The 13,680-nt window shown below is 36.4% G+C and overlaps 1 protein-coding gene across 21 annotated transcripts in view; it reads right to left on the bottom strand.

The window, feature by feature from the left end:
• The window catches only part of Cdc42bpa (CDC42 binding protein kinase alpha), a 211,874-nt gene that overhangs the window by 37,609 nt on the left and 160,585 nt on the right, over positions 1-13,680 (bottom strand). For 9 of the 21 annotated variants that reach the window (XM_076548072.1, XM_076548068.1, XM_076548078.1 and 6 more), the window contains 2 exons: positions 12,949-13,040; positions 10,206-10,282 (listed from right to left, as the gene is read on the bottom strand). In XM_076548072.1, the coding sequence (XP_076404187.1) occupies positions 10,206-10,282; positions 12,949-13,040 (169 nt within the window). Of the gene's footprint in view, positions 1-5,886; positions 5,926-9,236; positions 9,285-10,205; positions 10,283-12,948; positions 13,041-13,680 lie in introns of all 21 variants that reach the window. The other 12 variants (XM_076548065.1, XM_076548062.1, XM_076548058.1 and 9 more) reach the window with 3 other exon arrangements.

Here is a 13,680-nt window from a genome sequence, read left to right as displayed (position 1 = left end):
TTTGTTCAATATGGAGAATTGTTATCATCTGGCAACTTTGCAAGAATTACAGAATAGTAGTGGCAAACACCAGGAACGGCCCTCTATGGGGGCCCAGAAAGGCCTCTTAGGGTGGTGGGCACAGGCCACCATTCAAACAACGAAGTAAGGATTTGGTGAGAATAACTAACACAGTTACTAATCAACTTAAGTCTTTCATTCTTAGATTTTAAAAACTGGAACTACAGAGGGACTCTACAAGTGTCTGTGTGGCCAAGATGATTCCATAAATTGGTCTGCTTTTAGAAGTTGCAAGTTAGGCCTGACTCCCACATTCTTCACTGCACACCCGGCCTCTATGTTCTACCATGGTGCCTCCATGACAGAAGCACTCAAAGCAATAAGGATCATAGAGGCCAAGATAAGTTTTCTAACAGTGAACCTTGAACAAGAAGAGGAGAGTAAAAGATTAAAATAAGACTCAAGACAAACTTGCCCAGTTCACAGGTTTATTTGGGGACAGTTAAGGAGAAGGCAATCAGATCAAATTATTAGCTGCATAAAGCAGGGGTGTTTTTCACTTCCTAAAATTCTCCCCTTTCTAGTGTCTATATAAGTATTTAAATTGCAAGGTGAATAAGCAGTCCTGAAATACTTTTCAACAGAACTTAAAACTGACTCAATCACATAAGATTTTATGGAGTGTGCAAGTAGAAGATTCATTATATACAGAAAACTATGCTATTTTAAGAATAATCTAAAATTTTGTGAGTTATCATTAAAGCCTGGAGCCCTAATGCTCAACTGCAAGACAGAAAACCCTGAGTAGAGGATGATTTTGAGAATAGGAATAAACGACCAAATGACTTTTACCTCTTACGACTTCAGTATCTCTAAAACAAAGGGCAGAGAGCTTGCTGTTTCACCAATACTGGCTCAACTCTCACAGCAGGCCCTGTGCCTACGTCATGAGAATGAGAGCTAACAGAAGGGAGCGCTGTTCTTATACTGTCCAGCGGTGGGATCACAACATGCAGCCACACCACTTTCTCGGTATGTGAGCAAACAGAAGTTTATATCACAGAACTTCCATGTCTCAGGGATCAAACCAGATCAGACGCTGAAACATTTATCAGCGTGTTTTGTGATCCCACAACAATGTGACATGGCAGTGAGACACTAGAGAAAGAAAACGATCCATTATCAGTTTAATTTGTGATTGCTTACTCAAATAACCCTTGAGCTCTTTAATTTAAACCTCTTTGTTCTTTTGAAGAATCCTTGCCATGTATTAATTTATCTTTTCCTATTATCAGTTTTCACTAATTAGTGACAATGAAAGAGAACAAAAATGAGGAGATTCAAATGGTTTTCTTAGCTGCTTTAAGTAAACTCTGGTTATATTGAGAATGCCGTTAAATTTTAGAAAGATAAACCAGTATTAATTACAATAAAATAGAACAACAAAAATCACTCTCTGTGCTTTCTAGAGCTGTATGCTCTTAAACTAAGAATTTCACTTAAAATCAAATGAGTTTCCTTTTTAAAGAAACTAAGTAGCTGCACTACTAATATTCCCAAGTCACAGTGAGCAGGAATACTAAAGTCAACTACATCATTTACAAAAATGTTCTGATTTTTGAAAAACCGAAGTTTAAAAATTACCACTTTACTTTTCTAAGTGTGGTCCTCATAAATACAAGGAACAAAGCTTAATAAAAATGAAAAAACTTATGGTAAAAAGAATTTATTTGAACATCAAACTTAAAAAAATTTCCAAGTTTTTGAAAAGAGTCTATTAAAAGCAGAGAGCTCAGGAAAGAGACTACACCATCATATCAGTTTTGGATTGTGGCCAATATGAATATCATCTCAAATGCAGTTTAGCAAGACAAATGAGAAAAATGTGTCACATATTCTCTTCATCAGAGTTTTAATTGTCACCAACAGGATTGTGTTTTTCAAGATGTTGATAATTTTAACTATAATTAAATCCTAATCCTTACCATGTATTTGTAATTAATGATTTATTCTTACCATTAAAAAGCACTTAATTAAAATTTCAGGATATTCATTAAATTTGCTAAAATTAAAACTGCCTAAGATTAATGTTAAAATTACTTGACAACTACACACACACACACACACACACACACACACACACACACACACGCAAATAGCTAACATTTTTATAAGCAAACTCTGAGAACTTTAAAAAAATGTAATCATTATTACTGCATTTAGCCTATGGACACTATTGAAGATATTACAGCACCAAGTCTAAGTAGTTAATTGAGTTATTAATATAGCAAAAGCTAAAAATATGATATACATAAAAAGCAGAGCTATATCAATTTAACAGTTATCTCAATGATTATAAAAACGATTAAACAGGTGAATAGTAAAAAGCAAAATATAATATTAATGGATGGCATATTTTGGTATTGTTCAAGGGAAGACCTTGGAAACAAATTTTAATTTAACAGTGTAAAAAATTCATTCAATACTTTTAAATTATAATCCCCTGAGAAAGTTTTTAAGGATAGTTTCTCTGTGTTGTTTTGGTGCCTTTCCTGGAACTCACTCTGTAGACCAGGCTGGCCTCGAACTCACAGAGATCTGCCTGGCTCTGCCTCCCGAGTGCTGGATTAAAGGCATGTGCTACCTGGTGAGAAAAGGTATTTTTATGAAAACACCTTTTTCTATTTTTGTTAACTCATTTTCTCTAAGTAAACATATTTTGATGAATTATTCTGATGAGTAGGAGGGATTAAGAGACATTTACTATATACTGTCATTTTTGTTTATGTTCTACTAGTTCATATATGTGTGAATATATCTATATATGTATATATAAACAAAAAAGCTGAATATTGTGATTTTTTGTTCACAATGCATGACAGTGTTATGCAAAAAGACTATAATGGTTCCTGAATCTATTAAGATTTTTCTAGCAAATTATCCTCACAATATATTTTTTAAGGTAGTATAATAAAAGAAAAGTATTTTTCTTTCCAGGACCCAGGCAACTGTCTGATTTTTAGGTGATTTCACCAAGAATACCTCAAATACACAGCCTGTTTTTCCAGTAAACATTACTGAAGACAAGTCCTCTTGAATGCACTCACTGGTGCTTAGACATCTCAAAAGGCCAAAGTCACACAAGCAGCAGCAGCAGCAGCAGCAGCAGCAGCAGCAGCAGCAGCAGCAGCAGCAGCAGCGTTCTGGTCTGCAGCTTGTTTTACAGTAGAGAGAGACTGAGAGTTGAGAGATGACAAGTGACAGTTTACTGAAGAACAGCTTGCATCTGATATGTTGCTTGCATTGTGAACGATAATTTGAAATAAAAAATACCTTTTAAAATCAAATTTGATTTCAATTAGAAGCATTCTTGAAATAGAGAATCTAATGTCTTGTATTCAGAACACTTAAACCTTCGAACTTTTAGTGAAACCGTTCCCTGTTAACAAACTTCTAGTGCTATAAAAATATCATTTCATTGGAAAACAGTAAATATAGTACTGTACTATCCTATAACCAGTCATAACAAATTTCTAAGGATTATGTCCTCAAGTATAATCTTACTAGTTACAAATAATGTAGCTTATTATTTGTCTTTATGGATATTTCTCTTAAACCTATTTTCAGTATACTGAGTTGAATATTGACTCTAGAGAATTACACTCTAGGAAAAGTAACAGGGAATTAAGCTATATGTGGCTCTTTCTAGTGTCTGCTCCAAATTCTAAAGGAAAAAACGGAAATAAGACACTCTGTGCCTCTCAGTATTAAAAGAATTAGATGGAACTTCTCCAGTCATTTGTATCCATACATTAACAATTCTACTTATAACAATTTTTCTTATAGTGTGTTTAATTAAATATCACGTATATAGACATTTAAGTCTTCAACCTGAAAATGAGGTCCAATAGCATAGAAATGGCCAACATTATTTAGGATACTTACTCTTATTTCTGTGACATTTCAAGGGTAAGAATATTTTAAGTTTACAAAAGCACTTAAAACTATCTGAAAACACAGTATAGATATGAAATCATATGCCAAGGTTAGATTCAAGGGCATTATTAGGAATGGTAACTTTCTGTGTCCTGCAGAAACAACAACGCCACACCCATGTCCCAGACTCCTCTGAGGATGCCACCAGCACGCTCCTATTTCACTACTGACTAATTTACGATTCCCCAGTTTGTCAACCATGTCCTTTACAAACACAGTACTGTGCAAATTCAGAAAACCAAAAACCAAAAAACAAGTCAGATACTAAGCCAAGGAAGAACTGAAGGAAGCTGGGAAAGGAGATAATCAAGACTGTCGTACTGGCAGTTAAACAAACATGTAGGTAATTCTCACAGTTCTGGTTATCAGTGGCTTATTTAGATCCTGCTGTAGTAAAAAGACACAGGATTAGGAGTAAGATCCTACTCCTAGGTAGTTAGTTCTCTAGCAGTCATTTCCCTCAATATTTTTTACTTCCTAAATCAACAAAATGTTCTAGGTGGCCAAATCTCCCAGGATACATGGCTAACCAAGCAGATATAACTAATACATAATAAAATCAATAATAAAAAGAAAACCTTTCTGAAGTATAACCTTACTAAGAACAAGCCTTCATAAATGTATTCAGTTCACAAGCTGGTAATTCAAATCTAATACAGATGGACAGACAAATGATAGCCTTCCCATTACCAAATTGTTATATATTAAGATTAATTTGATAAATCCAAATATCTAATGGTTTACCTCTATAAATTTCAAAACAGCCCAAACATCTGTAGAAGCAGGAATATTTTCCAGACCTCTAACTAACAGAGGCCAGCTGAGCTCATAGTCCAGTGAGTGCAACACTGACAGATGAAATGCTTCCTCACTATTCAACATCATCTACAATGATCTGTAATGCCAGTGATACATTTGTTTAAATACAATAGTGTTTATGTGACAACCTTCATCAGTCAGGAAGAATACAAGAACCAACGGCTTCCTCCTACCTCCCAGGTTCACCACAAACCAAGAAGTACTTCATCTCAAATGTTCCCTATCTAGGAACTTGGGAATAAAGGTGCTTGCTCACCATGAAGTTGACAAACAAAAGTTAAAAGGTTGCATCTCACATGAATGTTCTTTAGTGCCATTTAACACAGTACATGTAAATCTAGCTAAACAGTACTGGATACCTATTGCTTCTCTGTGATGTGTGTGATGGGTGCTGGGGCAGAGGCTGGCTTATAAAAGCCTGAGACCTTTCCACATACAGATTCCCCACCTGGGCATATCAGAATATGTAGGATAGGGGAAGTGGCTGAACACTTTAGGTCAAGAAGCAATGTTTTCAGAGTTAATAATGCACATAGAATTCATTATTAACATTATTTTCCTAAATCCATACAATAAGATATTTAGGGAAACTCCTCTGACATTCATTAAATGAACACACCTACCTCACAATTTCTCCAGAATTGATCTATGCAAAATCTAATCAATGAGGTCTACAAATTGCCTCAGCACTCTACACACACACACACACACACACACACACACACACACACACACACACACACACAATCAGATTCTCTCTGGAAAACTCATTTACCTTGCATTTGAATAATTTAAAAAGCATACTTTAAGAAGGCATCTTACTATTTTAGTGGCTTAGTTATATAAATTTACACGAAGGACATTCCTAAGCTCTGCGGCCAAAGCCAAAATGGAAGGAACAGAGACACAGGGAGGAGAGGCGTGGGAGGGGGAGCAGCAGCACATGCATGCAGGGGTGAGGTGGCCCACGGCACAGGGCACACAGCACATGCTCAGGGCGCTGCAGCCACAGGCAAAGAACAAGAGCCAGGCGGGAGGCATCGGGCAGCACACAGTGTCAGAGTCTCTTACACGTCTGCCTTTGTTAGCTGGAGTACAGGACGGGGAGCGCTTCAACAGAGAGAGAACAGCACGTTACAGATATTCACAGGGAAGGTGCCAGCCCTCTGCATCGACACAGCATACAGACAAACGCACAGAGCCATTGTCTGATACGTTCAAGTACATATATAGTCAGGAAAGACTGTAGGATACAAACAGTAAGGAATCAACTGCTCAGGTGTGGTCTGAGACTGATGAGGTTTTCATTGGCACACGCATCATGATCCACATGGCAACATTCCATCAAGGAAGTGGACAATTTCAAGAACAACATATCTATTGAGTTTTGTTACTGTTTGCCATAAAATACTTATTTGAGCCCTAGTAACCCCCCCCCACAAATCACTCACAAAATATATAATTAAGCAGCTTTGCTTTATACATTTACCTACCAACTCCCTACTCTTTCAAAGTTGACTAAAACGTTAAGAGCTAAATTAGGAGTCACCAGTAATGACAATATAGAAAACAAAAATGTAGTTCTATACTGTCCACACTGACTACATCTTCACCTTGAGATCAGCTATGAGAGAAGGTAAAACAGACTGTGGGTGAGAACACTGGTAAAATCAAGACACCAGTGAAGGGAGGAATCATGACTGAGACTGATATTCTGGAGCATCTCAGTAAGGTTTTATATGAGACTAAAGTTTATGCCTAAACTCTGCCTACTGGAATAACCTATTTCTCCTGTTTGCCAGAATATGAGAAATAGACAAAACAAACTCAGGAAAAATCATGAATGGGAGAATGATTCTGTGTTGTTCTAAATAACGAAATGATAGTTTTAATAGGAGATGAGCAGAAGGTAAATTTGGAGGAGCGGACCCTTGAGCAGTAAAAGTGAGAACCGTGAAGGTAACCGTGGGCCTGTGTGTGGAGAAGATGGATGATATGTAGACACAACATCAAATTAAACTTGCAATTGTGCTTAACACAAACTGTTCTTCTCTAAACATGCAAGTTGAACTGCAATTAGGGTTAGTCCTTCAACATTCTCTTCTATAGTGATAACAGAAGACAGAGGGGATGACCAGAAGGATGGGATGTGGGAACCTACTTAATACAGGGAAAGTCACACACTATAAACACAATGCATAATATAACCAGATTTAGGATAAAGAATAATATAGATTCAATTATACCTTAAAAGTCTAAAGCCTAACAATGGGAGCTATCGAACTTGGCTTTTATAGTATCTTGGATGTGGAACATGAACATATCAAAGATTTAATGCTACTACTGAAACATAATTGTATTTGATTTTTTAATGACAAAAATGAATGGCTAACATTGAGAAACATGGTCACAGTCATGAACAATAAACAAAAGAAACAAGAGGGTTATAGTATAAAGTATAAGTTAAGAACAGGATTTTTTTTAATGTGAGCTTAGTGCTAGCCCTCCCTCTATAATTCCAAAGAAGGTACTGTGGTTCATGTTCTTAGCAAGAGGAAAGCTAAGGAATAAAGATGGAAGAAAGCAGTGAAGTGAAGTCACACTGGTAGACAAGAAATGAAGCTAAAGAGGAGATGAAGAGAGGAGAACCAACCTAGCAAGGAAACATCCTGAAATTCTTGAAGGCATTTTATGATTTCTTTAAATATTTAAACACTTTATGAGCGCAGTACTATAGCAAAACTATTTGTCAGATGATCAAATGCAGGCATTGAAAAGCCAGGTAATTTCTCACAAACTCCATGCTAGAAAGTGGAATAGCCAGCTTATGAGCTTTATCAGAAACAAGAACAGAAGGACAGAGGGAACAGCAGCATCGTGCCTTGGGAAAGTCGGAACATGAAGCAGAGACTCAGCAGCTTTCAGACCCAGCTCCTTTTCACTGTGTCTAGGAATAATTCCTCTGCACTATTAGAGAGCTCAGCTCTACATCCAAGACGAGCTTATGCTGTGTACAGTGGCTGAAGAATGAGAAGGAAAAAGAAGGGGAAATGGCCATGGCGTGGGTGCAGTCATTACATCCGGAGGGGCAACCTCAGAGAGCTCCTGAGAGCAGGAGCCTGGCAGAGGGGACGCTTCACAGATCTCTATGGAGAAGAGTTCATTCGTTTGCTGAAATACACACTGTTCTTAGGTTTACTATCCGAGTGTTTATGGGAAAGAAAAGGATGGAGGCAAGAGTTTGTAAAGGAAATGTGAAAACAGTTTATTAGTAAAAAGAACTCAGTAATTTACTCAAACTTTTTCTTCCTTCTTTCTAATGTGAATAATAAAAATACTACACTGTTTTAACATACCAAACGGCAGACTGCAGCACATAATGTCACGTTTTTTTAAGACAATTATCTTTCAATTATATTATAGAATCACCCAGCATAATTTATTGTCTTAGAAACAACAACAAAAATTTCCATTTAGGAAGGAAACAGGTTTTGGTATATTTCCAAATATACCAAAAAGTCTCTGTTGTTCAGTAATTTGAAAAAAATTATATCAAGAATTTTTTTCAGTAGAAAATTATGCTGAAATCATCCTCTGAATATAATATTGTACTTTAACAAAATATTAAGAATAAAACATTTAATGAATTTCCCCTCAATTAAAATACTGATTGCATTATTTGCATTTAAACTTTTATATTTTAATTTCTGGAAAGTGCTCATGTTCAACAGGATATCAAAATTCTATGTCAAGGATTACTGAATCATCTGATGTGAAACAGAAAATGTATGTGATGGGCAGTGTAGGTAGAAAACAAATAAATCACACATTTACTACAAAGTTCCAAATTATTAAATCTACAGAATTAAGACAGAATATGCTAGTTCATCTAATTGATGGGGTATATAGTGCACATGTTAATTTAAAATCACTTTCCACATTAGAAGAGAAATCTGTCTGCATTAAAATTGATTATAGTCTTACTGTGTTATGACAAAACTACAAGAATTTCACTTTTTAAATGTCACTTTTCTGATTTCTCCACCAGAGATTTATCTTAAACCAACACAGAAACAGTAAGATGCTAAAAAGAAAAGGAGAAAGTAAAACAGAAACCATGAAAACCAAAAATGAACAATTTCTTACAAATAGTGACAATATTTATGTAAGCATTCTAGTCTTTCTTGCAAAGAAGGGAAACACAGAGATTCGCCAAAGGCCAAAGCAGTTTTAAAAGTGTTTCTTACTTTACTACATTTAATAATGATAAACAATTATATTTAAAATAAGAATGAAGCATTTAGCTCACATAAATTTCCAAGTGATATTTCTAAAACTGCATTACTAGGCAAATTCTTCAAATCAATTCACTGATCTTTTTTTTACTGAAGGATGCATTGGTTTGAAAATTAAAGACTTACGTCATCCAAAAAATCAATCAGTGAGGATGAGGAAGAAGAAAAGGAATCCTATTTAACGAATTCAGCAATAAAAAAATAGAAAATATGGATGAAGCAATTTAATACAAACAAATAATAAATCAAAATTTTGTAAAACAATTAAAAGGCAAATGACATTTGTTCAAATAAATAAATGAGAAAAGCAGTCACTGTTGTCAAGGAACCTAGGGTTACTTTTCAAAGGATGAGTCTTCCTTTCCCAAAGGGATGAAATTCAGCTACTGTACCCAAAGTAATAAAAGGAAAGCTCTCAGCAAACCACTGATTATTAAATTAACAGTACACTTCTGAAATAGGTCATCAGAATCTCTGCTTCTAAGTCTTCCTGCTGGAACATAAGCGATTTGAGAGGGAACCCTGTCCACTGTACTTCCAGAACTTAGCATAGCACAGAGATTCTGGATTTCTAATTGCTAAACAAGGGGATAACCAATAAGTTACATTTTCTGGCATAAAACATACTTTGATATTATATACTTTGATATTATATTGACCTTTTTGCAGCAGAATGTTTAAATAATAAAGAATGACAAAGAGCTACATAACCACTATTTCAGAGTAAATCTAACAAGAGTGTAGGTTAGTTAGCACTTTTATCAAAAAGCAGTATGCTTAGCATAATTCTTAAAAAGGAACTGACCAGGAACGAGAGCCAGCAGTGAGCTACTGTGAGTGCTCATGCTTTCTCTGTTTCTTAGGGGGCTGAACCTGCTTTAGGTCTAATAACAACTTTAGGTTGCAGACTGAGATGTTTTTTATTATATACAAGTGTGGTCATACTTTCCATAAGAATGCAGGCATATCCTTCCTTCCCTTACATGTTTCTATTCACTTATTTATATGATTCTAGGTTCTCTTATGCAAGTCAATTTTAGATAGCAGAATGAATTGTTTTAAGTAGACCAGAGGGAATTCAGAGCGGCCACTTACTTCAAATTGATCCAGAGCATCGGTAGGCGTATTCAAAAATGCCAAGAAAGAATGCTGTGAGTCTTGGTGCTCTATACCTAGAAGACAGCAGCGACTATTTTTAAAGTAGAGCAATTCAAATCCATTTTCATGGGTAACCTTTCCTGCCTCAATCTATTCAAGCATTTAAAAATAAAACTACTGTTTCAAGGCTTATTGTATTAACTTTACACAATAAAGAACAAAAATACATAGTGTTTCTTAGACTCAACAGTGAAGTTAGACTAGTTTCCCTGATAGTCCTCTGAGTCAATAGTTAACAAATTCTTTCTCCATCTAGTACAGTGGTTCTCAACCTGTGGGTCACAACCTATCAGAAGTCTAATGGTCCTTTTACAGGGGTTGCATATCAGATATCTAACACATCAGATATTTACATTATGATTCATAACAGGAGCAAAATTACAGTTATGAAGTAGCAATGAAATAATTTTATGTCTGGGAGTCAGCACAACATGAGGAACTGTATTAAAGGGTTGCAGCGTTAGGAAGATTCAGAACCACTGATCTAGTATATCATAATAAAATAAAATATAATTTTTTAGGCAATTTGAAAAAAAAACTAGAAGCTTGTCTTTCTAAACTCATTTACCACCCAAACAAGGTTTCTCTTTTGAAATACTTTTTAAAAAATAATCTTTTCAGAATTTACAAAATATACTTATTTCATAAATAACACAGTGATAAAATAAGTATACTTAATTAATTCCCCATCTCAGGTATTAGCTTACAAAAGAACGAAGAATCCAAAATTCAGTTTTTCTCAGGTGATTTAAAAAAAAATGAATATATACCTTTTGGCTATGATAGTAAGTTTGAATACATAATCTCAAAACAATTCTCAAAAATAAAAATGATGATAAACACTAGGGAAGATAAAGCAGAAATAGCCTTTCACACAATTTAAAAATTTTTGAAATTTTGTGTATGAGTGTTTTTTCCTTCATGTATGTCTGTGCACCACATGCATGCAGTGCCCAGGGAGGCCACAAGAGGGCGTGAGAAGCCTGGAACTGGAGTTACAGACTGTTGTGAGCCACCATGTGGGTGCTGACGAGTAAACCCGGGTCCTCTAGTAAAGCAGCCAGTGCTCTAACGCTGAGCAACCTTTCTAGCTCCTGCTACACAACTCTGACTTTTCTATCCTGAAGAGTTATCAACTGGCTTGTGTTTCTCTCCCCAGCCCCCTTTAGCGCAGGGCCGGCATTCTCTGATCTATAGTTGTGTGCATGCCCACATATGTGCATTTAGAGGTCAGAGGTCCGTTGTCTTGCTTTACTGGTCTCCACTTTGTTTTGAGAGTTCACATCTGGTCAGAAGGGCTGGTCAGTGAACCCCAGGGTTTCCTTTTGTCTCCAGTGCTGAGGTCACCGGGATGTGCTGCCCCGGATGATGGGAATGCGGGTGCTCAGAATCTGAACCCAGGTCCTCATGCTTGCAGAGTGAGCATCTTACACAGCGAGTCATCTACCCATCACTGATTTACATGCTTCTTAATATTATTTTAATACATCAAAGTTCTCAAATAGGCAGTTCAGGAATTTATTTAGTAAACAAATATTTGTTATGAGTCTATGATTGCTAAAGTGATTCCGCAGCTAAGGCTCTTGTTGTCAAGCCTGAAGACCTGAGTTCAATTCCTCAAGACCCACATGGTGAGAGAGCACTGACTCCTAAGAGCTGTTCTCTAGCCTCTGTGTGCCATGGCATGCACACCTGCCCCTCCACACACCAATACATGCCTTTTTAAAAGAGCCTATTTTGTAGCAGATACTGTCCTAGATACTGGGGGTAAAACAGTCAAGAAAGTATAGAAAAGGTCTTTGCCCTTCTTTTGTAAACGTATTTAGAAAACACATTATACTAAGTTGTAACATAAAGAAATTTTATTTTGCAGTATTCTGAATAAAAAAGCCTTTAAGATGTTTTTGTAAAGCAATGTGCTATAAATAAAAGATTTTTAAGTTTAGATATAATCTAAAAATAACACAGTCGATTTGATGTGTCAGTTTTATTTGGCACAGGTGTTATTCTTGTTGATTTGCTTTTAGGACCACAAGGCCACACGTGTTACATAATGTTTTTCTTCCTTAATGTGCCTCTCCTCCACTGTTCATGAATTAAAAATCAAGCATTATCACTTTATCAGGATGGCTTATCCTTTTATTGTGAGTTCCAATTCACTTTTGTTCATTAAGAAAGTCAATCAATAACAAACAAAAATGTAACATCAAGTACTGTAGTACCTTATGTGATTACTCTGTTCTCCAGAGTGTAAGTGGGCATATAGAGACCCAACCAGTTTTATCCCTCTCTAAGTTCTGGAGATAGGAAATGACAGAGTAACCCTTAGGCAATCAATTAATCCAGTAATTGATGATAGCCTTGCTCAGAAAAATGGATTTTGGATTAATTCCATATGAAATGACCCTTTACTAAATAAGTCACATTCTGAGTTTATTTTTTACTAAATCATCACCCTCTTAATGTTCACATTATGGAAAAACTGCCTAAGAAGCAAATATCATAGGGTTATGACACACTCTGAGCTAATTCCAGTGTGCATGCGTGTGTGCATGTGTGTGGTGTTTGCATGCATGTATGGTTGCTAATGTAAGGAATTCTCCATCTACACAGTAAGCTGGCTCTCACGAAATAAAGGACATTCAGAACAGCAAGTCCTGACACAAACACATTCTCATACCCTTTTCAGATCTAAGCTCTTCAGTGTCCTTTATCAGCTGCTCAATTTCCGACAGCAGTTCCAAGTTCTTCTTCTCTGAATCTTTCAGTTTACTAAAATAAGCGGGAAAAGGGAAACAGTCATTAGTTCATTTTGTGTAGCTCAGCTTATTTGGTTTAAATGTCTGTGAGGCTAAAGTAGAAGACCGTAAACTACTGCACTCAGGACAAATGCAGACGCTCATATTATTATACAGACGCTCATTTCTGTGAAGAAGATGGCGGCCAGGGCTGAGATGCAGTCTAGGAGAGAGGACTCGACTGGCATGTGCAGCATGGGAAAACGTAAGGACAAGAGAGCTGCTGCTGTGCTGGGGCCACAGAGCTGAGCAGAGGAGGAGTCTACACGGGCCTTCATAGAAAGAGCTTGCTGACCCTGAGCTAAATTATTCAACTGGACAACACTATGCTGTTAGACCTCGCTCACGCATCACCGTGTAACTGGAGCACACACATGCGTTCCTAACTCTCACTGACTCAGCTCTGCGTTAGGAAAAAAGGTTAGAGTGTCCTGGGAAAGGAAGGAAAAGAGAACACTTATTCAAAACACACCACCGAAAATGACATCCCGTAGTTCTCTACACAAGGGTTACTTCAGTCTCCAGAAAAATTTCTCTTTCAGTGCTTCATACGCATATTTAAGTAAAACATATTTAACTTGTGCCTGCGTCATTTACAACAAAAAGGCCATAAT

This window comes from Peromyscus maniculatus, chromosome 11 (assembly GCF_049852395.1).
Source record: "Peromyscus maniculatus bairdii isolate BWxNUB_F1_BW_parent chromosome 11, HU_Pman_BW_mat_3.1, whole genome shotgun sequence".
Lineage (NCBI taxonomy): Eukaryota > Metazoa > Chordata > Mammalia > Rodentia > Cricetidae > Peromyscus > Peromyscus maniculatus.
Note: the sequence above shows the minus strand (reverse complement) of the source record. Positions and strands in the feature narration are given on the sequence as shown.